The sequence below is a fragment of the Felis catus genome, chromosome F2, assembly GCF_018350175.1.
Source record: "Felis catus isolate Fca126 chromosome F2, F.catus_Fca126_mat1.0, whole genome shotgun sequence".
Lineage (NCBI taxonomy): Eukaryota > Metazoa > Chordata > Mammalia > Carnivora > Felidae > Felis > Felis catus.
This window is the reverse complement of record NC_058385.1, coordinates 83,381,599-83,408,119: the sequence shown is the minus strand read 5'-3', so window position 1 is coordinate 83,408,119 and position 26,521 is coordinate 83,381,599. Positions and strand designations below refer to the sequence as shown.

Genomic DNA, 26,521 nt, shown 5'->3' with positions numbered 1-26,521 from the left:
TTTTGTTGCTATCGTGGAGTACATTTCATTTTTTGTTACATTTTCTTGTTGGTTATTGCTGGTGCAATGTATTATTCCTTTTTCTAATTTCATCAAATACACGCAATATTAACAAAACTTTTAGAATCTCTTAAAAAAAGTGAGTTTTATCTGAGTCCAAATTAGGACAGCTGCCCTGGGTACACAATATTCACAAAGAAGAGAGTCCTCCAGGACACCTGGGTGGCTCAGTCCGTTAAGCCTCCAATGCTTGATTTCAACTCAGGTCATGATCCTACAGGTTCATAAGTTCGAGCCCCACATTGTGCTCCACACTGTCAGTGCAGAGCCTGCTTGGAATTCTCTCTCACACAAAATAAATAAACTTTTAAAAAAAAGACAGTTTTATGCCCCATAACAACAACAACAAAGAAGAGAGTGCTCCTGGGAAAGAACATTTGGTGCGGGGTTATATACTTTTTTTTTTTTTTAATAAGAAGTTAGTTACAAACCATTGGACAAAAATCATTTCAGAAAGTTACAGTTACAGTTATCTTTTTAGTATACGCAGAGCTGTATGACCTTAATCTTATGGGAACTGGAAAGGTTTTGGTTTTGGTTTTGGTTTTACTTTTCTCTTTATGTTTGGAATGCTTCCTTTTAGGTTATTTATAAATGAAGCAGACTACGATGTGTTCAGGGTAGAAACTGAGCTCATGCTTTGAAGTTTTGATGACTATGATGTTAAAATATAGCTTCCATGAGAGTCCATGCAGGGCCTACAAACATTAAAACTTGACAATTTCCTTTTTTTTTTAATTTCCTTTATTTTATCAATACATTATATATTTTTCTCCGAAAAATATTCAGTGAATTTTATATCTTTTACACGTTATACTGGGTCCCATAGGTTTGAGAATTAAGTGTTTCGCTTTTCGTTGCTTTATGCATTATCTGTACTTTTCTAGCTAGTATCATTTTTTATTAAAAGGTTATGTAGGCTGTTTGTAAATTCCGATACTTACGTTTTTTAAGTCAACTTTATATATTTCTAACTTTGATAATTGCCTGTCAAACACATACCTTAAAACTCGTATTCTTAATGTCTAAGTGTATAATCAACTTCTGTAAATGTTCCATGGACACTCCCACTAAATGTGTATTATCTATGTAAGGAATTTCAGTTTTTCCATCTATCTGCCCCATCATTTACTGATTTAGGGATTCAGTTCTACCACGTGCGCCCTCATGTTTTCATCAAGCTGCAGTCTGTTTGATTCCAGGAATTGGGCATCCAAGTCTCGCTACAGCGGCACGGTTCATTCTTCTGCATTTCTGACCGTCGTATTTTCACGTTTAGTCGCCACCGCACTGGTGGCTCGGTCGACTCTGAAGCAGGAAAGCTAGGGAGCTCCACCTCCGCGCCGGACCCGGGGCGGGACCACCAAGTCGCTCTGGCCTCCGGCCGCCTAGAGCGACGACGTTGGCCCGGAAGTCGGGAGAGGGATTTCCGGGGTCCGTCTCGGGGCCCAGCCGCAGTACTTCTGCGGCGGTGCCGGGAGAGATTACCCGGAGTGGGGAGTTCGAGCCGGCGAAACCCCCACGTTTTGGACCGCGCTCCCGCGTGACTCCGATACCCCAGCGGTGGGTGCCGGCCACGGGTGGTCTAGGCGGGGCGTCGTGGGAAGAGGGGCAGGCGGGCGGCTCGGCCTGGGCGGGGTTGGGGCCTCGGAGGCCCCTCCCCGGAGTGGGCCTGAGGGGCGCCCTCCAGAGGGTGGCCAGGACGGCCGATCCTGACCCGCCCGGGAGCTAGCCTCAAAGCTGCGTGGCGAAGCTGCCTTAGGCGACGGGGCAGGTGTGCGGTGTCTGGCGCATGGGGGTTGGGATTCAGGAGAGGCCTCTGGACTTGGGTGCGAACGTCAGAACTGTACTGAGCTGCATGAGAAGTGAGGTTGTCGCTTGTCGCCTGGAGGCCTCGGGTGATGGATTCACTCTTCAGGTGGCGAAGAAGCTCTGAGGAGAGAGGAATTTATTCTCCTCCACGTGAGTGGGGCTGAGGGATGAGCCATGTCCATCCTGTGGATGCCTGCAGTGGGCTGCTGTCTGCTTGTCTTTCCCAGTTGTCTCTGCTCAGCACCCTGTTGGGCTCTTAGCCGAGAGAATCTGCTTCCAGGCTTGTTGGCAGAATCGAATCCTTTGGGGTTATTGCACTGAAGTGTCTGTTTCCTTGCTGACTGTCCTTAGCTCTTGAGGTCCCAATCTTTGCACAGAGACCTTGCATCTCAGAGCCAGCAATGGCTTATGTAATTAGATTGGGTCCACCAAGCTAATTCTCTCTGCAAAGTCTCTTTTGCTGTGTAGTGTATCATATCCACAGGTTCCGGGGAGTGGGATGTGGACATGGGTGTTGAGGGACATTCTGTTTACCATAGATTGACCCCATAGATTGGGTTTATAGCCTCCCGGGCAAGTTCCCACATATACTGAGGTGAGAAAAACAAGGTGTAAAATGAGCATAGACTATTCTGGAAGGATTCACTAACAACTGGGAAGGGGAACTCAGTGGCTGGCCAGGAAGTTCTTTTTTGCCTGTTCATATTTGAGCCATATGATTGTGCCTCCATTCAGTGACAGTGATGATAATTTCAAGAATTTTATTTTATTTTTTTAAGTTTACTTGTTTATTTTGAAAGCAAGAGAGAGCGAACACATGCATAAGCAGGGGAGGGTAGAGAGAAGGAGAGACAGAATCCCAAACAGGCTCTGCACGATCAGAGGAGATGCCAGTGCGGGGTTCAAACTCAGGAACTGTGAGATCACGACCTGAGCCTGGATCAAAAGTAGGATGCTTAACCAACTGTGCTACCTAGGTGCGCCTTCAAGAATTTTAAAATAAAATGAACTGGGGCGCCTGGGTGGCTCAGTCAGTTAAGCATCTAACTCTTGATTTCAACTCAAGTCATGATCTCAGGGTTCATGAGTTCAAACCCCACATCAGGCTCCATGCTAACAGTGCGGAGCCTGCTTGGGATTCTCTCTCTCCCTCCCCCTCTCTCTCTGCCCCTCCTGCATGCAAACTCTCTTTCTCAAAATAAATGAACTTTAAAATAAAGTGAACTGAATGAATATTGCAAATGACTGAGTCTCCCCTTGGAAGAGGGAGAGTGAAGGTTCCCCCCATGGAAGCAGCATCTGCTCTGTTCTGCTGCTGCATAGACAGACACCTTAAGTCAGTGCTGTCCCTGCTTTGAATCTTGTCTGTGCCATTCCCCTGAGCACCAGTGTCAGGTTAGTTCTGTCTGTCCTAATACAGAAATGTGGCCAGTGCCTCACCACTCAGGCAGCCAAGGGCCCTGATAGTCTCTATCCCAATGACCCTGCCTCTGAGCTCTGTCCACATCTTTGCCCCATCTTCTCCTACCTCTCTAACCAGGCATGCCTAAGCCCTTTTCCCTGGGCCTGGTTTAAATGCCTCCCTGCCCCAGGGTGCTGCTCCTTCCTTGCTTCCTCTGTTTCCTGCGGTCTCAGCCTGTCAAAAACCAATGATTTGGTTGGATCAACCCTTGGGGTTCTTACCTGCAACAAAAACCATCAGGAAACTTTCAAAACAAGGGCCTATAGATTAGCACACCTGGAGCCACACAGTGAGGTTGCAAGTAATGAGAGAGAGAGGTGCATGGGCCTAGGCTTCTGCTTTTATTGGAGTTGAGGGTGGACACCTAGGGTTTTGTAGGCTACTCTTTATTGGTGAATTTAAAACATAAGAGTGGGAATTTAAAGTTCAGGAAGAGAAAAATGACGAGTGACCCAAATGACCAGTTATCAGAATCAACCAAGATTGCTAAAAGGAGGCTCAGTCAGGGGAGGCAGCCAGGCTTTTTATCTAGTCCAGTGGCTGGCAATGCATTTATTCTCCAATAACCATCTTTGAAATCGATGCCTCTTTGCAGTGGATGCCTCAGCAATCAAAGCTTAATTCAGGCATTTGCCTTATAAAACAAAACAACACGACTGGGAGGGCTGATACTTCCCACTACCCAGTAGGCAAGTAGTGTCCACAGTGGGCTTCTGCCAGCATTTCCTGATTTGTCTTCTCAGTCTCTGAAGGACAGAGGGGTCATTATAATCTATCAATGGTTCAGTGTGAATAAGGGGCCAAGGGGTATTGCCACAAACGTGTGGGCCACTGAGCAGAGCATGGTGCATTTGAAGAGACAGGGCAGTGGGAGCGGTGGGGGAAATCACTAACTCGGACCCATCATGTGTCGTTGAGAATATTTTATCTTCTCAGAAGGAGCATTTAGAGCTGGAGATGAGCCCAAGCTTGGGAATCTTCACATAAGGGTCTTGATGCCTTCCTTAATCAAAGAAATTGGTATAGGTTCAAAAGTGAACCCTGGGGTAAGAACATGAAGAGGGAGATAAGGAGAAGCCTGGGAGGGAGCCACTGGTAGAGTGGGAAGACAGGGATACCCACTGTGGATGCTGCCAGGAGGACACAACTCAGATACCATGGTGGTCCGCCATGAATGGATCAGATGGTCCACCTTCAGGACATTGGGTCAGGAATTAGGGGTGGGCCCATGGTGGGTGCAGGTTTTGTGGGACTATTCTATCATGGCAGGATCCCTTCTAGGGGGACACTGTGCTCACCTTGCCCTGGGGTCAGCATCTTACCCCTTCCTGAGACCTAGCAGCAGGCCCTCCTCTGGTCTCAGTCTGCAGGAGTAGAAAAAGACACCCCTACCTGGTGGGAGGATGGATCCCTGGAGCTAGGCCCCCTGCACATTCACCTACATCCTTGTTGGTCTCCAGGTCCCAGCCATGCCCAGCCTCAGAGCGCGCTCTGAAGAGGCAGAAATGGAGCCCTCAGTTCCTAGACCATCCCCTTGGATCCCTGCAGCCCAGGCGTGTGTGAGTGATGCTCCTGCTGTGACCCACCCTGGATCAACACTCCGTGATCCCCACTGCTGTGACTACACTGAGCCAGGAACCACCCCTTCTCACCATCAGCGGCCAGGTACTGGGAGCAAGTCCCCCACTGGTGCCCTCATTCTAGAGGGACTTTATCCATGTCACCCTGTGCTTACCCCTAGAAGGCAACCATGTCATCATTAGGGATAGGGTGCCTCATGGACTTGAGGACCAAGGCTAGAGATCAGAACAGAATTTGGCCTGGCCCCAGGCTGTCTTGGTGCCAGAGCAGGACACATGTTTCCCCCACCTGACCTAGAGGGGTGTGGTATGATGGTCACCAGCTGAGGCCTGCCCAGCCCAACTTCCAGGCTAATGATGGTTGCCTGCATTCAGGCAGGTAGGTACTGCCTGATTCAGTTACTGCCCTACCTGATTCAGGTACTGCCCTAATACAGGCTTTCATCCTGCTCCCTTCTGGCTGTGTTCACACTGCTCAGCCACTCTCATCCACTTCAGAACACTGCTAGAGTCCTTTTCCAAAGAGCCCTCAACTAGCTTTCCTTTTTCATGGACCTCTCAGCAGTGATTAGGGTGGATAGTAGTGTTCACTTTCCTTACCGGGATCTGATGTTGGCTGTTTTACAAAAGGCACTCTTAAATACAGGGACCTATGGTTATTCTCAGGACATCCGGGCAATGTACAGACTCTGTATGACCAGGGAAGGTTGGGATAATGGCAGTGTTGGTTGACAAACCTTGACAACTAACTTCCTGGGTATAACTTAAACTGGCCCCTATGGGGGCACCTGGGTGGCACAGTCGGTTAAGCGTCCAACTTCAGCCAGGTTACGATCTCGCGGTCCGGGAGTTCGAGCCCCGTGTCAGGCTCTGGGCTGATGGCTCAGAGCCTGGAGCCTGTTTCCGATTCTGTGTCTCCCTCTCTCTCTGCCCCTCCCCCGTTCATGCTCTGTCTCTCTCTGTCCCAAAAATAAATAAACGTTGAAAAAAAAAAAATTTTTTTTTTTTTAAATAAACTGGCCCCTATACATGGAGGGGAAGGAGAAGCTGAATAACAAGGCAGGCCACCCCGCTTGGTAGGTGGCAGTTTAATAAGCAAGAGAACTTACTTAAGAAGCTTGTCATGAGTGGCTGCAATACAAGTAAATCCCACCACCTGCCTGCCAAATCTTAAAAGTTGATATAGTGGCCTTAACTGGGTTTAGTCCTGTGTACTGTCCAGATGGTCTCAGCACCATATCACTGTTTCAAGGCTCTGTCCTTGGGGCAGCTTCTGGGAGCAGGGAAGGCAAGCAGTATGTACATCCAAGGACAAGTGAGAAGATGAGGGGCCTCCAATTGCCTGGATCCAGCTCGTAAGTCAACCAGTGGTCGCATCCTCTCAGTGACCTTCCCCAACAAGCAGAGGTGGTACAAGGCAGTCCTGGGTGTTTTGGAGCAGGAGAGTGTTAGGGGATGAGAGACATGATGAGGTCCCAGGAAGTAGAAGTAGCCCTGAGAGACAGGTCTGCTGACTGTCCCACACAGAGGCAGAATGTGAACCGAGTGGTTAAGGGTATGCTAGGCAGAGAATGGTGAGAGAGGCCAAGCCCTGCTCCATTAAAAAAGAACAGATTGATGGTAGCTTATGTTTTAAATTTTTTTTAGTGTTTTTATTTTTTTTTGAGAAAGAGTATGAGCAGGGTAGGGGAAGAGAGAGAAGGATCAAGGAAAGAATCTGAAGCAGACTCCAGGCTCTGAGCTGTCAGCACAGAGCCCAATATGGAACTCCAGCTCACAAACCACACGATCATGACCTGAGCCCAAGTCAGTCGCATAACTGACTGAGCCACCTAGGCGCATGTTTTAAAAGCCACTGTGGGGGGAGGGGAGCCTCGGTGGCTCAGTCGGTTAAGCATCTGACCCTTGATTTTGGCTTAGGTCGTGATCTCATGGTTCATGGGATTGAGCCACATGTTGGGCTCTGTGCTGACAGCATGGAGTCCTGCTTGGGATTCTCTCTTCCTCTCTCTCTGCCCCTCCCCTGCTCACTCTCTCTAAATAAACAAACATTTAAAAAAATAAAAAGCTACTTGTGGAACTAAATGGTGGAGTAGGTGGTTCCAAATACCCAGTCCTCCACAAACAAGCAGAAACTGCCAGGACCAACTTCCTCAGGAATCTAGAAAATAGGTTTACAGCAACCAAGTGAATGCCAAATCAAGAAAAAGGCAACTTAAAAATGATAGGAAAGCTCTGTGGTGTTTTTACTTGCTCATGTCCCCATAAATCCCCTGGCTCAGTAACAGTCTTAAAGTGAGCAGCTTATGTTCCCAGTGTGTGATCATGGTCCCTGATTCCAAAGGGAGCAAAAAAGACCTATTTAGAAATTATTTTGTTTGTCCTAAGCTATGTGGGGTAGTATAAAGTATTGATGCAAAGTGCTTGTCTCTGTTTTGCCTAACTCAGAACTTACTCAGGGCAGAAAAGTAGTGGATTCAAAAACATTCTAAGGGGAACTACCTTCCCCAACCACCTAGGATATCGCTTAACAGTACAGTCAACCACCTAAAGCCTAGGAGGAAAAGCTGGGGAAATGAGGACTTTCAAAAGCACCCCAGTATATCAGGGAATGTAGAAAGCCACATACATGCCCAGGACAGGAAATGTGCTCTGAAAAGACCTCTGAAGATCATAACTTCACCTCTGGATCATCTCTAAGTTCAGTAAAAGCAGAAAGCTAAGATAGTTATATATAGTATTCAAATAGTACCCCAGCATAAAAAATGGGAGAGTGGTATTACTTTTCTTTTACTGTTAGCATTCAAGGAAATCTCTGTCAAAAGACTAGCTGAACACAAGCTAAAGAAACAGAGGCCTCAGTGACCTCACATGACAGACTTGTTTTAGTTTGCAAAACTTGTTTGAAAAGTCACTAGATGAACAGATGATTGTAGCCTTCAACAATCAGGAACAGCAAACCCTGGAGGAGGGAGAGACTGATTAACAGAGTTATAACAATAAATATTCAAATGTCCAGCTTTTAACAAAAAATTACAAAGAATACAAAGAAAAAGGAAAATAAGGCTCGCCCTTCAAAGGAAAAAAAATTAAGTGGCAGAAAGTGTCCCTAAAAAAGCACAGATACTTGACAGACTGTAAACCAACTATCTTTAATGTGCTCATGTAACTAAGAGAAACCAGAAAAACAATGTGCAAATAAAATACCTAGAGGTTTTAGATTTATATAATTATACAATATATAGTTACATAATTCTAAAAAGAAACAACAGAAATTCTAGAGTTGAAAGGTACAATAACAAATGGATTCACTAGAGGGTTTCAACAGCAGATTTGAGCAGACAAACCTGAAGAATCAGCAAACTTGATGGTGTAACCGTTGAAATTATTCAGTCTGAGGAGCAGGAAGACTAAAGGTTGAAAAAAAGTGAACATGGCCTAATAGACCTATGGAATACCATCAGTCAAACCAACATACATATTATGGAAAAAAGAGAGAAAGGGGCAGAAAGAATATATGAAGAATTAATGGCCAAAATGTCTCAAATTTGATGAAAGATATGACTATATACATTCAAAAAGTTCAACAAACTCCCAACTAGGATAAATTTGAAGAGATTCACACAAAGACTCATAATCATATTGTCAAAAGGCAGAATCTTGAAAACAACAAAAAAAGTGACCTGTCCCTTATAAGAGATCCTGAATAAGAGTAGTAGCCAGTTTCTTATCAGAGCCCATGGAGGTTGGAAGGCAGTGGGATGACCTATTTAAAGCGCTGAGAGACAGAAAAAAAACTGTCAACCAAGAATTCCTTATCTGGCAAATTTACCCTTTAAAAAATGATATTCTCAGATATTTCCAGATAAAAGCTAAGGGTGTTTATTACCAGTGGACCTGCCCTATAAGAAATGCTAAAGGTCCTACAGGTTAAGATGAAAGGACACTGGGTAGGGACTAAAAGCTATATTAATAAATAAAAATCTCTGGTAAAGGTAACTATATAGGTAATTATAAAAACTACTATTATTGTATTTTTAGTTTATAACTCTACTTTTATTTCCTAAATGATTTAAAAGACAAATTTGTAAAAATAATTATAAATCTGTGTTATTAAACACAACGTATAAAGATACATTTCTGACAACATGAAAGTAGGGAACAGAGGTGTATAAGAGCAGAGTTTTTGTATGCTGTTGTGGCTAAGTTGATATCAGTTCATACTTGATGGTTATATTCTGGGGATATTATGTACAGCATGGTGACTATAATTAACTATATTCTATATTTGAAAATTGCTAAGAGAGTAGACCTTAAAAGTTCTTACCACAATAAAAGGGGTTGCCTGGCTGGCTCAGTCAGTAGAGCATCTGACTCTTCAATTCAGGGTCATGAGTTCAAGCCCCACATTGGGTATAGAGATCACTTAAAAAAAAAAAAAAAAAGATAACTGTGTAAAGTGACGGATGTGTTAACTAACCTTATGATGGTAATCATTTTACAGTGTACATGTATCAGTGTACAAATAATCACATTGTGATTAAACTTATATGATGATGTATGTCAGTTATGTTTCAGTAAAGCTGGAGGAATAAAAACTAAAACAGCTGGGAAGGGGGGACCATGCTACATTGCTTCAGGATATTAGGATGTTAATTGTCCCCATTGTACCACTAAGAAAATATCTTTAAAATATACATAAAAGGAAGAAAGAGGAAAATTAAGATGGTACACTACAAAAAATAACCCAAAAGAAGACAACAATAGAGGAAACAAGGGACAAAAAAAGGTGAGATACCAAAAATAAATAGCAAAATGAAGTACATCCTTCCTTATCAGTAATTATTTTAATTATAAATGGTTTAAGCTCTCCAAAGGCTGATATTAACACAGTGGATGAAAAAGCATGATCCAACTATAATGTCTACAAGAGGCTTACTTTAGATCCAAAGACACAAATAAGTTTAAGGTGAAAGGTGAAAAAAGATATTACATGCAAATAAATAGTAACCAAAAGAGAGCTATGCTATAATACCACACAAAATAAACCAAGTTAAAACCTGTAAGAGAAAAGAAGGAACTTATGTTTGGATAAAAGAAATCAATTCATCAGGAAGATATGTTATAAATTTCTACATGCAAAAAGAGAACTCCCAAATATATGAAGCAAATATACATTTGAAGGGAGAAATGGATAGTTCTACATTAATAGTTGGAGACTTTAGGGGCGCCTGGGTGGCGCAGTCGGTTAAGCGTCCGACTTCAGCCAGGTCACGATCTCGCGGTCCGTGTGTTCGAGCCCCGCGTCGGGCTCTGGGCTGATGGCTCAGAGCCTGGAGCCTGTTTCCGATTCTGTGTCTCCCTCTCTCTCTGACCCTCCCCCGTTCATGCTCTGTCTCTCTCTGTCCCAAAAATAAATAAACGTTGAAAAAAAAATTAAAAAAAAAAAATAGTTGGAGACTTTAGTACCTCATTTCCAAAAATGGATAGAACATCTAGACAGAAGGTCAATAATGAAATAGGGTACTTGAACAACACAATAAATCAATCAGACCTAACAGACATATATGTACACACCACCCAAAAGTGCACATACTCTTCTCAAGTGTATATGGACATTCTCCAACATAGACCATATATGTTAGGGCCAAAAATAAATCTTAATAAGTTGAAAACAGTTGAAGTCATGTAAAGTATTATTTCCAGTCAATAACAGCAGGAAAATTGAAAAATTCACAAATATGTAGAAATAAAACAACATACTCTTAACCAGGGGGTCAAAGAAGAAATCAAAGGAAATTGGAAAATGTCTGCAGACAAAACAAACAAAAAGTTACGGTATGCAAGGAAGGTAGTGCCAAAGGGGAAATTTATAGCAGCAACCTAATTTGATATCTTAAGGAACTACCAAAAAAAAAAAAAGGAGGAAACTAAACCCAAAGGTAACAGAAGGGAGGAAATAATAAACATTAGAGCACAGATGAATGAAATAGGAAGTGGAAAACAGTAGAGATTCAACAAAATCAAAAGTTGGGTTTTTTAAAAAGATTAAAATTGACAAACCTCTGACACAAAAAATTTAAAAATTCAGAAATGTACATTATTACCAATCTTACAAAACAGGAGTATAAAAGAAGACTGTTAACAGTTCTACACCAACAAATTATATGGCCTCAATGAAAAAAATTCCTAAAAACAAAAACAAAAAAAATTATCCGAGTGACTCAAGAATACATCCCATGACCAAGTGGGATGTAACCCAGGAATGAATACAAAGGTAGTTTAACATGGGGCACCTGGGTGGCTCAGTCATTTAAGTGTCCAACTCTTGATTTTGGCTGGGGTCAAGATCTCACGGTTCGTGGGATTGAGCTCTGTGCTAGGCTCCATGCTGACAGCACAGAGCCAGCTTGGGATTCTCACCCTCTCCCTCTCTGCTCCTCCCCCACTCTCTCTTTCTCTCAAAAATAAATGAACTTTAGAAAAATGTTTAAAGGTAGTTTAACATAACAAAACCAATATCACTTACCACATTAATAGAATGAATAGAACTAATAGAATGTAATCATCTCGATGCAGAAAAAGTATTTGACAAAATAAACACTCTGTGATTTAAAAAAAAAAAAAGCAGAAAACTCAATACAGGGGAACCTCCTCAACATGTAAAAAGGCATTCATTCGTGAAGTACCCACAGCTAGCATCATTTAAAGCATCAAAAGAAAAAAAAAAAAAAACCTACAAATAAATTTAACCAAGGAAGTGAGAGACTTGTGTATTGAGAATTACAAAGCCTTGACAAAAATTAACAGATACCTAAATAATTAGACATCAAGTCCTAGAATTGGACTTAACAGTGTTAAAATGTCCATGCTATCCAGAGCAATCAAAAAATTCAGTACAAATCCTAGCAAAATTCCAATGGCCTTTTTTTTTTGCAGTAATTGAATAGTCCTCAAATTCAGATAGAATTACAAAAGGCCCTAAACAGTCAAAACAAGCTTGAAAAGGGAGAACAAAGTGAGAGAACTCATACTTACTAGTTTCTAAAATTACTACAAAGCTGCAGTAATCAAAACATTTTGGTCAATGGAATAGAATTGAGAGCCTAGAAATAAACCCAGACATCTATGACAAATTGATTTTCAACATGGATGCCAAGACCATTCAGGGAGAAAAGATAACTCTTCAACAAAAGATGCTGGGACAAGTGGAAATCCACATGCAAAAGAATAAACTGGGACCCCTACTTCATACTGTATACAAAAATTAACTTAAAATGGCCCACCAACCTAAATATAAGTAATAAAGTCATAAAACTCTTACAAGAAAACAGGTAAATTTTTACGACCTTGGGTTTGGCAATAGATTCTTAAATATGACACCAAAGCATGAGCAGTAGGAGAAAAAGATGGGTATGTTGGACTGTATCATAACTTAGAACTTTTGGGTATCAGAGGACATTATTGGGAGGCCTGGGTGGCTTAATCAATTGAACATCTGACTCTTACTTTCAGATCAGGCCATGATCCCAGAGTCATGAGATCAACATGGAGCCTGCTTAAGATTCTCTCTCTCCCTCTTCCCATCTCCCCCACTCATGCATTCTCTCTCTCTAAAATAAAATTAAAAACAAAACAAAACAGGACATTATCAAGAAAGTAAAAAGATATCCTACAGAATTGGTGAAAATTCTGTGCCAAGTGTATTTCTGATAAGGGTCTAGTACCCAGAATATATAAAGAACTACAACTCGGAGTGCCTGGGTGGCTCAGTCAGTTAAGCATCTGAGTCTTGATTTTGGCTCAGGTCATGATCTCATGGTTTGTGAGATTGAGCCACATGTTAGGCTCAGTGCTGATGGCATGGAGCCTGCTTGGGATTCATTCTCTCTCTCTCTCTCTCTCTCTCTCTCTCTCTCTCTCTCTGTCTCTCTCTGTCTCTCTCTCAAAATGAATAAACATTTTGAAAATAATAAAGTCCTAAAATGTATTTAAAAAAAAAAGAACTCTTACAACTCAACAATAAAAGACAACCCAATTTTAAAATGGGCAAAGAACTTGAATAAACACTTCCCAAAAGAAAACATGCAAATGACCAAAAAACATATGAAAAGATGCTTAAATGTATTCAGTCGTTTAAGAAATACAAATCAAAACCACAACAAGATTACCACTTCATATCTACTAGAGAAGTAGGCTCCAAGCTGTCAGCACAAAGCCTGAACCGTGAGATCATTACCTGGGCTGAAGTCAAGAGTCGAATGCTTAACAGACTGAGCCACCCAGGCAGAGCCTTTCTAGTGTGATGAGGAACGTTGTGCACATTTCTGCCTCAGAAAGATGGACACAGCAGCTTAAAACATTGTACCAGGGCACAGAATTGTCCAGCTAACGCCGGTTAGAATTGCAGCTTTTAGGGGGTAAGCGTTGCTTTGGCAGGACAGGGCTCAGTCTCTGAAGGCCTCTTTGTTAACGGGACAGAATCTGATATTTTAGGCAAGTCCCTACTGCAGTTCTTAGCCTACTATGCAATCAGAACCACCCTTGCTTCTCTGAATGGAACAGGTCCCTCTGCACCTGCCAGCAGAGAGCCTGCCTCTCTGTACTGGTGACTTCTGAGGCAAAGCCTGAATGCCATTAGTTGGTGCTAAGAAAACAAATACTGGCCCAAAAAACATTGTGGGAAAGAAAAAACGGTAGAGTGTTTAACAATATAGCATAAGGCATGTAATGGTGGGAATGGTGAGTGCCTGTATTTGAGGCGCTCCAGGGTAGAGCTCACAAGACTTGCTGATGACCTGCTGTGAGACAGGAAAGGGACAGTTGAGGGGCAGGATTTTGGCCTGAGCCAGTAGGGGGACTACAGGTGATTTCCTGAGATATGGGTCAGGGGAGTGGGGGTCAGTCTTGTAGGTTGAATGCCCTGCAGCCTGGTCCCCTCAAAGCCATCCCAGCCCCCTCTGTGGCCCCCTTGAGAGATCTAGAACTACCACCCCTAATGGGTCCCACGTTCCCAGATGTGTCATCTGTATTTTCCTGTTTCCTTCCAAGTGACTGTGTTTGTTATTTCAGATTGGGACACCAGGACTGAGGACAAGGAGTTTCTTCAGAAGAGAGAAGTTTCTGAGGATTTGGAATCACAGGCAGAAGTATCAGAAAACTATACCAGTGATTTTTCCCAGGCTTCTGAGCTTGGAGAACTCTGTGAGGATGTCCTGGAGGGAGATTGGGCAGCCCCTGACAATGAGAAACGGGTGCAGTCCCACTACCAGGAGCGGTGCTTCACACCAGTGGCAGTGCTCCTTAGCAGCACCTTAGAGAAAGAGCTAGGCTGTAATGACTTTGTGAGAAGCTTCAGTCTGAGCCCAAACCCAATGGCATCTCAGGGAATTCCTACAGAAGAGAGAACACATATGTATGACATGTGTGGCCACAGCTTCCAACACAGTGTGGAGTTAACTAGCCATGAAGGGCTTCACGTAGCCGAAAGCCCACTCATATGTAATGATTGTGGGAAAACCTTCAGAGGAAACCCTGATCTTATCCAGCATCAGATAATCCATGCTGGACAGAAGTCCTTCATATGCAATGAATGTGGAAAATCCTTCAGTCAGAATTCATTTCTTAAAAGTCATCAGAGGTCTCATGTGAGTGTAAAACCCTACCAGTGCAGCGAGTGCAGGAAAACCTTCAGTGTGCATTCTAACCTCATTAGGCATCAGATTAACCACAGTGGTGAGAAGCCTTATGTATGCAATGAATGTGGAAAAGCCTTCAGCCAGAACTCAAGCCTTAAAAAGCACCAGAAGTCTCACATGAGTGAGAAACCCTATGAATGCAGTGAATGTGGGAAGGCATTTAGGCGGAGCTCAAACCTCATCCAGCATCAAAGAATTCATTCTGGAGAGAAGCCGTATGTGTGCAACGAATGTGGGAAGGCCTTTAGGCGGAGCTCAAATCTCATTAAACACCATAGGATTCATACAGGTGAGAAGCCTTTCCAGTGTAATGAGTGTGGGAAAGCATTCAGCCAGAGCTCACACCTGAGGAAGCATCAGAGAGTTCACACTGGAGAGAGACCTTATGAGTGTAATGAGTGTGGCAAACCATTCAGCCGGGTTTCCAACCTCATTAAGCATCACAGGGTTCACACTGGAGAGAAACCCTATAAGTGCAGTGACTGCGGGAAGGCCTTCAGTCAGAGTTCAAGCCTCATTCAGCATCGAAGAATTCACACTGGAGAAAAACCTCATGTGTGTAATGTGTGTGGAAAAGCCTTTAGTTACAGCTCAGTGCTCAGAAAGCACCAAATAATCCACACAGGAGAGAAGCCGTATGAATGTAGCATCTGTGGGAAGGCCTTCAGCCACAGTTCAGCTCTCATTCAGCATCAGGGTGTGCACACGGGTGACAAACCCTATGAGTGTCGGGAATGTGGAAAAACATTTGGTCGGAGCTCCAACCTTATCCTTCACCAGCGCGTTCACACTGGGGAGAAACCCTATGAATGTACCGAATGTGGAAAAACCTTCAGCCAGAGTTCAACTCTCATTCAGCATCAGAGAATCCATAATGGATTGAAACCTCATGAATGTAATCAGTGTGGTAAAGCCTTCAACCGAAGCTCAAACCTTATTCACCACCAGAAAGTTCACACGGGCGAGAAGCCATACACATGTGTCGAATGTGGTAAGGGCTTCAGCCAGAGTTCACACCTTATTCAACATCAGATAATCCACACTGGCGAAAGGCCATATAAGTGCAGTGAGTGTGGGAAAGCCTTCAGTCAGCGTTCGGTCCTCATCCAGCACCAGAGGATCCACACCGGCGTGAAGCCTTACGACTGCTCTGCTTGTGGGAAAGCCTTCAGCCAGCGGTCCAAGTTGGTCAAACACCAGCTGATCCATGCTAGGGAGTGAAACAGAGCTCCATTCCCGACTCCTCTGGCCATGTCCCAGCCTCACCCACTTCCCAGACTTGAAGCCAGGCTCACTTGCTGCCCTGTAAACCCATATCCCACTGTCCAAAAAACCTCAACCCTCCTTCCCCTGTCATCATTCCAGCCTCCTGTGACCTCTTGTTTCTTGTTTGTTTTGTTTATACATTTTGTTATCAGACTGCCACATTTATTAGGAGGAAAAGGATGATGGAAGGTGCATATTCATGAATAGAGTTTATTACTATAATCAAACAGAACCAAAAAAGTAAACTGACATTTGGTTCAAAATAACAACAGTAATTCTTTTATTTGGTAATTATTCATAGTGAGTTCTTTTCTATAGTTATAATGATACTTTGTTTACATATATCAGGTCGAGCTTTTCAGTTTGAATTATAGTCATCCTTCCCAGAAGTGGTGTGTAGTCATCACCACTGACCCTCCCATACAGTCACTGGATGCAGGACCCCTTCGCCCCCCTTGCCCTTGTGCCTGAGTCTGAGGTCATGCTTTCTGCTTACAGTTCCACTCAGGGTTGCTGCACAAGTACACATGCAGGTGTTTCCCAGCTTCCCAGCTCTGTGCCTTATGGTCCTGGCTGTTGGCCCCACAGAGGCCTGCCCTCTCCATGCCCCTCCTGTTCTCCCCACAAGTTCCCAGGTTGTTTTCTCCCAGGCCCATTCATCACCAGACATTCATGGAGGACCTGTGAGTGCCCCCAGTAGGTGGGGACCGGCCTCCTCAGTTTCCCAGAGCTGTGCCCTTCTCCGTGAGCAGGGGGAGTTGGCCCAGAAGCAACACATCTGCCACGAGAGAGGCCCCTGGGTGCCAGCCACCAGGTCTCAATTTAGGAGTATCCTAGGATGGGTGGACGGAGAAGCACTTCCCTCATGGTTCAGGAGGAAAGGCATTAATGGGCAGATGTAGTCAGGTTTGCAGTTGAGGTAGGAAGATAAGGGCTTGGCTTCTCTGCTTTCAAGGATGTAGAGGCAGAGTCATCAGTTGCAAATGAGGAGGGAGAGGTTTGAAGAGAGAAGTATGTGAAAGTTGGATCAAGGGTGCACAGGTTGGTTCCATGGGCTTGGGCTACAGTGGGCTGCCTACCCTTCTCTCAGAGGCCATCAGGGTAGCCCATCACTACTCACTCACTCCCCTCCACTTCAGCCCTGCTTTCCCAAGGCAATACACTAGATAACAAACTGTCACACTTGCAGTTTGGTGTCAGCCTTGCTCTGTTATCCTCATTTGCTTATCTTTCCACTCCATGGAGACCTCCATCTGTTAACCCTCATTCTGTCTCACCGTCAGGCAATCCTTTCTGGCTTCACATTCCCCATTGTCCAGCCTGGATTCCACAACCCCACCCCCACCCCCCAGTGAATACTTGTGAGATACTTACTACATGCCATTCATAGGGACACAGCAAGAAACATGTCTGTCCTTGAGGTCAGTGGGTAGAGAAAAATGGCCTAATGGTCATGGTTGTCATGAGGTGAAAGGAAAGCAGGAAACAAGGTGTGGGTGTTTTGGCAGATTCTGTTTTAAATGGGGGCTGTCAGAGCAGGCCTTGCCACAATGCCCTTTGAGTGACAACTTGAGGCAAATGAGAAAATGACCAGTGAAAATGGGGGAGTGGGGTTGACAGCAAGAATAGCTGGTTTTGTTGGGAAGCCAGATCTGGGGTATTAGGAATGTGCAGATTATGACTGGCTGAGGTGGGACTCACAAGCCACCCACATGGGTTGGCAAGTAGCTCTCTCGTTATCCAAGCTCCTGCTTTGGGAAAGTGAAAACCAAGAGTCTTTTTTGATTGAAGGCACAGTTTCAATACACTTACACAAAGGAAGTAAAGTCACAAGATTTGCTACACACACATCCCAGAAGCAAGGGAGCACAATGATAGAGGGCAGTCCATCATCCCAGGTCATGAGCAAGCAAGAAATAAGAGAACAGGGTAGCAGGCACCTATTACTTAGGAAGTGGTTAGGGTGGTGCGCACTGAATTCACGTTCTTATCTAAATGCCCAGACTCTGATAATAGGGTTATCATACAGTAAAATGCCTGGGCAATAACTGGGAAAAACAACTTTTGTTTTTCCATTCACACAGTACAAAAGCCCTGAGCAGAACAGGTCTAGAGTGTTCAAGAATCATTGGAGTTCAGTATGGCTAGGAGTTGAGTGAGCAGAGGGAGAAGCAGATGGGATGGGTAGTAATGGGCCATATCACAAAAGTCCTCATGGCCATGACAAGGACTTCGGCTTTTACTCTGGGTGAAAGGAGATGTTGGAGGATTTGGATGACTTACATTTTAACAGGGCCATTGCTGTGTGGAGAAGAGGCTCTAGGGGCAAGCATGTTCTCTGTATCACTCCCTCATCAACTCCTTTTGCTCCTTCCCCTGGCCTCCACACTGTTGGGAGACCTCTGGGGCTGAGGCATGGCTGTGGGTGTCTGGAGACAGGAAGGAGGAGTGAGTGTCAAGCTCTACTGGACCCTTGTCCATACCCAGTGTCTGGGCAGAATTGACCACATTTAGGGGCCTGCTATCCGCAGCCCGAGAGTTTTGATTTTGGAATGTCACATTTCCAAAGAGAAAGTCTGGGAAACAAATGGTCAGCCACAATTTCTTTCTTTTGACTTTGATGATGTCCTTGGAAATGTTTCTTGGGAAACGGGCTGAGAGAAGCCTGAGTGCCATCCCCTTGGTGCCAGCAGATTTCAAACCATTCAAGTCCCACTCAACAGGAAATGTGCAGTATGTACTGCAGCCTCATCCCAGGCACAGCAAACACCCAGTTCAGTGCCCTTCCATCATTCCTTAAGCCATTTTGGGCCTCCCCAAGGAACCCTGCCCTGCTCACCTCAGTTATGTGAGTAATAAACCATCTCATGCCCTCTTGGTATGTGTGGCATTGTCAGTCTTGACATCTGAACCAACTTTTGGGTGGGGTCCATCCACCGTGCAGGTGATGGTAAAAGTTGGAGTTGGCACTGTGAACAGGACATCTAGACAATGGCGTCCACAGCCTTTCAGCCACAGTTTGCCTTCACCTCTGAAGGAATATGATATATCTTTACTAGGACGCCCATAGGGTGCCTCAGCAGCCTCACTGTCACATACAGTCTTGACTGCATCCACCTTCCTCTGGAAGCACAGATGTGACATTACATTGATGACATCCTCCTCCAAGGTGATTTAATTGGCATTCATTTGTGTGTCACTTATTCAGGACATACAGATACAAAGCAGCTCACCAAAGGGAATGGGTCATTGCCCCCAAATGTAGTGCAAGGCCCTGCCACTTTTGTTAAGTTGCCAAAAATGTTTTGTAAACCAAGGACTGCTCCATCCTTGAAGCTTCAGAAATAATCAGTGTCCCTATCAGCACCCACAACTCTTTTAGATCTTTTGGGGGTTCTGGAGGCAACATGTTCCTCATCTGCAGATTTTACTTAACCCCATTTATGTTGCGACTTGCAAATCAGCCCACCTTGGTTGGGGCCCCCTCCAACAAAATCCTCTAGAATCTGTCCAGCTTCCAACACCACATTCCCATTAGTGTCCCTCCCACCAAGACTTTTCCATCACAGGGGATTCAACAACCTCCTTTCACATCTCCCAGAGTCTCCGGACCACCCATCATGGCCATAAATTGTCCAAGGGCTTCTGATCCAAGAAACTACCTTCCTTGCCCTATACTACATGCTACCAGAGCTGCAATTGCTGGCCACATACTGGAACCTCCTAGAAATGGAGGCTTTCACAGGCCCTGAGTCTGTGACTTTATCTCTGTACCCAGCTGCCCATTGTGTTCTGGGTTATGGAAGTAGTAAACCATGAGCTCAATACAACTGCTGAGGCCACCTTGGTACAGTATAAAGCCAAACCTGGGCCCCCTGGTATATTCCACCTACAGAAGGGGCAGCCTCCTCTGTCCTCTGTCCCTTGCCAGATGCCAGGGTGTTGGAGGGCAGCCCTCCCCAGACCCTTTGGCTACCTGGAGAGCCACCTGGGATGAAGTAAGTTAACAGCAGAGGGAATCCACAGACTATACAAGCAGCACTGCCAACCATCATACGTGATGGAGCGCAGTGGGGAGCTACTGTTCCTTATTTCTTAACCAGGACTTCCCTAATAAAGAACCAGATCCAAACGTCAGCACAAGTGGCTGGGCTGAATTTCCGGCAATTATCTTAGCACTGGATGGCCTAGCTAATGAATAGCCCCATCTCCACATTTTTACAAACTTTTGTGCTATTGCCTTAAAAGTTTAGGGTAAAGAACTCTCAGAACCTCTTACCCCACAGATAGATGCCCCAAAATATCAATCAAGGTCAAGATATCTCTCTACCTATGCTCAGGCCTAAGTAAAAGGTCTCACCAGGACACCCTCATCCCCTCTGGAGTAGCTGAGGCACTCATGTCACTTCTCAGAAAACACAATGCTGGACTCTTGAAAAAGCAATTTAGTGGGATTTTCATCTCCCTCACCAGCCTCAGGCTGCAGGTTGCAGACAGTGCCATATAGTTTATTTAAATGAGTACTAATTCAATTAGTGTTTCAGTCATCAAACATCAGGGATGAATTATAATGAATGGTCTGGTTCCATTTTTTAGTGTTTGCTGATAGCTTTGGAACCTCATCCTCCTACTTCTCCATGCCCACGTTTGGACAAGCTGATAAGAAAGCTGGTGCTTGGGGTGTCTGGGTGGCTCAGTCAGTTAAGCCTCTAACTCCAGCTCAAGTCATGATCTCACGGTTTGTGAGTTCAAGCCCCACATAGGGCTCTATGCTGACAGCTCAGAGCTTGGAGCCTGCTTCAGATTCTGTGACTCCCTCTCTGCCCCTCCCCGGCTCTCTCTCTTCTCTTCTCTTCTCTCTCTCTCTCTCTCTCTCTCTCTCTCTCTCTCTCTCTCTCTCTCTCAAAAATAAACATTTAAAAACAAATTTAGAAAGAAAGAAAGAAAGAAAGAAAGAAAGAAAGAAAGAAAGAAAGAAAGAAAAAAAGAGAGAGAAAGAAAGCTGGTGCTCTCTCTTTTGACACCAGCAGGAGATTCAAACCACACAAGCCCTCACCTATGCTTGGCAGTCCTCCCACCCACCATACCTACTGACCACAATAAAGACCCAAAGTTAACATCCCTTACTTGCTCTCTTAAGCCATTTCAGACCATTCTGAGAGGCCTTCCCTACTCTCCCAAAAGACCTCCATTATGTAATAAATATTTCCACACCTTCAAAAATATATAGAAACTCTTTGGCCCCCACACCTTCTACTCTTTGGTTTACGGGCATAAACAAATTACTCTGTGTTGTGACTTCACTGAAAGCTTCCTTCAGCTTCCTGTTCAAACTAAAACCTGGTTGCCCCCTGACACATGGTCTCCTGAAGCCTTCTCCCTCCCCCATGTACCACTGGAACCAGAGATTGGATGTTCTCCTTGCTCTTTATTTCCACTCCCAGATATTATTCCTACCTTCATCCAACAATCCCAATTCCTTTAATGGGGTGCCTCAGTTGGTTGAGCATACGACTTCAGCTCAGGTCATGATCTCACAGTTCATGGGTTTGAGCCCCGCATCAGGCTCTGTGCTGACAGCTCAGAGTCTGGAGCCTGCTTCGGATTCTGCGTCTCCCTTTCTCTCTGTCCTTTCCCCACTCGCACTCTGTCTCCTTCTCTCCCAAAAATAAATAAACATTAAATTTTTTTAAAAAAAGAATAACAAGCAGCCCTAATAGTTGGTAGCTGGCTTGGTACCAACTGTGCCAGGAGATTCATGTGCTTGGTAGAGTTGGGAGATCCCCTTCACAGAACCCCACAGTTCGTGCCCCACAAAGTGTTTCCTGCAACTTCTGGAGTTAAATCGGTGAGGGATTAGAGTTTCCCCCAACATCCACAGGCACCCCTCCACACAAGGTGATGCAGGGAAACTGTGGAGCATGGTATGTGCAGAAAAGGGCCAGAATCTATGCCAATCCTAAAACCTCCATGGATCTGGTGGGAACTCCTGAATCTGAGGGGAGAACAGGGACCTGATGGCTGAGGACAATGCACTCCATGCCAGGACAGTTGTGACAGGAGCAGAGTCTTACCTGGACCATTCTCCTAGGGAGATTGGCAGGCATGGGCCAGACAATCGTCACTGGCCACTGGGCTTCCGTGGAAGTAAGATGAAGGCCTGGGGGCATCCTGACTCCTAGGTACCCCATGTGGTTTATTCTGTGTGCAGGGTCTTCTTCTGTGTCCATGGGATAGGCTCTGAGCATTTACACATGTTAGAACATCAATTAGAAGGCCACTCCTGGTATGTACAATAGCCAAACTACAGACAGAGCCCAAATGTCCATCGACTGATTAATGGATAAAGAAGAAACAGTATATATATACAATGGAATATTACTTGGCAATCAAAAAGAATAAAATCTTGCCATCTGCAACAATGTGGATGGAACTGGAGTGTATTATGCCAAACGAAATAAGTCAGAGGAGACAAATATATTTCTCTCATATGTGGAATTTAAGAAACAGAACAGATGCATATAGGGGAAGAGAAGGGAAAATAAGATAAAAACAGAGGGAGGCAAACCATGAGACTACTAAATACAGAGAACAAACTGAGGGTTGCTGGAGGTGAAGTGAATGGGATGATGGGCTAAACGGGTGATGGGCATTAAGGAGGACACTTGTCAGGATGAGCACTGGGTGTTATATATAAGCAATGAATCACTGGGTTCTACTCCTGAAACCAATACTACACTACATGTTACCTAACTCGGATTTAATGTTTTTATTTGGGGGGGGGGGGGAGGCAGAGAGAGAGGGAGACACAGAATCTGAAGCAGGCTCCAGACTCTGAGCTGTCAGCACAGAGCCCAACACCGGGCTCAAAACTCACAAACCGTGAGATCATTACCTGAGCCAAAGTTGGACCCTTAACCTAATGAGCCACCAGGTGTCCCTAACTTGAATTTAAATAAATAATTTTTTTAAAGGGAAAAAATATGCAGAAGGAGCAAAGGAGCAGTAGACCTTTTGAAAGTGTTTGACAATAATATAAATCATTGTTTTATTATTATTGAAATAATTTCACAAATTAACTGTTTGAAGAGACTGGCAATGTAGATGCCTCACAATCAGATTATATAAAACACAGACATTATAAAAAAGAGAAGAAGAAGAAGAAGAAGAAGAAGAAGAAGAAGAAGAAGAAGAAGAAGGGGGAGGGGGAGGGGAGGGAGAGGGGGAGAGGAAGGGAGGAGGGGGAGGAGGAGGAGGAGGAGGAGGAGGAGGAGGAGGAGAAGAAGAAAAAGAAGACCACTCCTGGGATGCCTGGGTGGTTCAGTTAGTTAAGGGGTGTCTCGGTGTCTGCTCAGGTCATGATCTCACAGTTTCATGAGTTCAAGCCCTGTGTTGGGCTCTGTGATGGCAGCATGGAGCCTGCTTGGGATTCTCTCTCTCTCTCTCCCTCTCTCTCTCTCTGCCTCTCCCCCACTCGCACTGTCTCTCAAATAAATAAACTTAAAAAATTATATTTGGCACAAAAACAGACACTCAGATCAATGAAACAGAATAGAGAACCCAGCAACGGACCCACAAACGTATGGCCAACTAATCTTTGACAAAGCAGGAAAGAATATCCAATGGAATAAAGACAGTCTCTTCAGCAAGTGGTGCTGGGAAAACTGGACAGCGACATGCGGAAGAACGAACCTGGACCACTTTCTTACACCAGACACAAAAATAAACTCAAAATGGATGAAAGGCCTAAATGTAAGACAGGAAGGCACCAAAATCCTCGAGGAGAAAGGAGGCAAAAACCTCTTTGACCTGGGCCGCAGCAACTTCTTACTCAACACGTCTCCAGAGGCAAGGGAAACAAAAGCAAAAATGAACAATTGGGACCTCATCAAACTAAAAAGCTTCTGCACAGTGAAGGAAACAATCAGCAAAACTAAAAGGCAACCGACAGAATGGGAGAAGGTATTTGCAAACGACATATCAGATAAAGGGTTAGTATCCAAAATCTAGAAAGAAGTTATCAAATTCAACACCAAAAAAACAAATAATCCAGTGAAGAAATGGGCAAAAGACATGAATAGATACTTCTCCAAAGAAGACATCCAGATGGCCAACTGACACATGAAAAAAATGCTCAACATCACTCATCATCAGGGAAATACAGATCAAAACCACAATGAGATACCACCTTATACCTGTCAAAATGTCTAACATTAACAACTCAGGCAACAACAGATGTTGGCGAGGATGCAGAGAAAGAGGATCTCTTTTGCATTGTTGGTGGCAATGCAAGCTGGTGCAGCCACTCTGGAAAACAGTCTGGAGGGTCCTCAAAAAATTAAAAATAGAACTACCCTATGACCCAGGAATTGCCCTACTAGGTATTTATCCAAGGGATACAGGTATGCTGTTTCGAAGGGACACATGCACCCCAATGTTTACAGCAGCACTATCACCAATAGCCAAAGTATGGAAAGAGCCCAAATGTCTATCGATGGATGAATGGATAAAGATGTGGTGTATGTATGTATATATATATATATATATATATATATATATATATATATACACACACACACACACACACACACACACACACACACATACACACACACACACACACACACACACATATATACACATATATATACATACATATGTGTATATATATATGGAGTCACTCATATGATGACTTTAATACAGAACAGATGAACCTAAGGGAAGGGAAGCAAAAGTAATATAAAAACAGGGAGGGGGACAAAACATAAGAGACTCTTAAATATGGAGAACAAACAGAGGGTTAATGGAGGGGTTGTGGGAGGGGGGATGGGCTAAATGGGTAAAAGGCACTAAGGAATCTACCCCTGAAATCATTGTTGCACTATGCTAACCATGCTAATTTGGATGTAAATTTTAAAAAATAAAATTAAAAAAAATTTTTTAATTATATTTTAAAAAAGAGAAGACCATTCCCATATGGAAATTTGATATAAGTAAAAGGTAGCATCTCAAATCCATGGGGAAAGGATAAACTTCAAAATATGTAGTGTTTTGGATAACTAGATAGCCATTTAGAAAAACAATAAAATTAGATCTATTCTTCACATCATATAACAAAATAAATCCTGTTTAAAAAAAATTTTTAACATTTTATTTTTTATTTTTTGAGAGACAGAGGGCAAGAGGGGGAGGGGCAGAGAGTGAGGGACACACAGAATCCGAAGCAGGCTCCAGGACCTGAGCTCTCCACACAAAGCCTGACGCGGGGCTGGAACCCATGAACCATGAGATCATGACCTGAGGCAAAGTCGGACACTTAACCAACTGAACCACCCAGGTGTCCCTAAATGATTATTTTTAAATTAGGGCTTTATTTTCAGCAAATGGTGCTTGGACTATAGAATAACCATATACCAACAAACTGAACCTCAACCCTTACACCGCATCATATATAAGAATTAAAATATATCGTCAACCAAAAATGCAAAGTAGAAACTTCCATGGGACACCTGGGTGGCTCAGTTGGTTAAGCGTCCCACATCATCTCAGGTCATGATCTCACGGTTTGTGGGTTCGAGCCCTGTGTCAGACTCTGTGCTAACAGCTCAGAGCCTGGAGCCTGCTTCAGATTCTTTGTTTCCCTCTCCCTCTGCCCCTCCCCACTCATGCTCTCTCTCGAAAACAATAAATAAATAAATATTTTAAAAATTAAAAAAAGAAACTTCCAGAAGAAGACATAATAGAAAACCTTAGTGATCTTAACTTTGGCAAAGACTTATTGAATAGGATACAAAAAGTCATGAAATTTCAAGGAAGGAAATCAATGAACAGGACTTCATCAATTTTAAAACTTTTGCTCCTCAAAATGAAATAAAATGAAAAAGCAAAGCACAAACTGGGAGAAAATATTTGCAAAACATATATCCCAACAAATGACCTGTATCCCACGCTATAATGAAGTCCTGCAACTCAATTAGAAGACAAATGATCCAATAAAAAATGGACAAAACATTTGAATCAGCACTTCACCAAAGAATATACGCAGATGGCTAGTAAGCACAAGAAATGACACTCAATATCATTAAACATTAGAAAAATGCAAGGTAAACGGCAAGACACCACCCCACATCCCCTAGAATGGCCATTTTCAAAACAAATGACTCCACCAAATGTGGGCAATATGTAGAGCAACTATAGCTGTCACATCTGCTTGGGGAGGCAAAGTAGTAAAAACACTTTGACAAGAGGTTGGTAGTTTCTTAAAAAGTTAAACACACATCTACGATACCACCCAGCCAAGCCACTTTAGATGTAAACCTGAGAGAAGCGAATCACAGATTTGTACATAAATGTTTGTAGCAATTTTAGTTGCAGTAGCCAAAAACTGGCAACCCAATGTCCATTAACAGGTAAGTGGATAAATGGATAAACAAGTTGTGGTATATTCTTACAATGAAATACTACCCAAGAGTAAAAAAAAAGAAAAGAAAAAAAAAAAACTATTGCTATATACAGTAATAAGGATAAAAATCAAAATAATTATGCTGAGTGAAGAAAATTAGACCCACACATCCCCCCAAATATCTACTTTGGGATTCCATTTATATCTAATCAGATATACAGGAAGTGCAAAATAAGCTAAA

The 26,521-nt window shown here is 43.7% G+C and overlaps 1 protein-coding gene across 2 annotated transcripts; it reads left to right on the top strand.

Moving 5' to 3' along the window:
* The first annotated feature begins 1,466 nt into the window (after window positions 1-1,466).
* Window positions 1,467-18,757, top strand: ZNF16 (zinc finger protein 16). Of its 2 annotated transcripts, none has more exons than XM_006943476.3 (3): window positions 1,467-1,623; window positions 4,795-4,999; window positions 13,987-18,757. In XM_006943476.3, the coding sequence occupies exons 2-3, from the start codon at window positions 4,804-4,806 to the stop codon at window positions 15,831-15,833; spliced, it is 2,043 nt and encodes a 680-aa protein (XP_006943538.1). In that variant the 5' UTR covers window positions 1,467-1,623; window positions 4,795-4,803; the 3' UTR covers window positions 15,834-18,757. The 2 variants fall into 2 exon arrangements, with proteins under 2 accessions (XP_006943538.1, XP_004000234.1); XM_004000185.4 differs by lacking the exon at window positions 1,467-1,623 and adding an exon at window positions 1,638-2,022.
* The last annotated feature ends 7,764 nt before the right edge of the window (window positions 18,758-26,521 follow it).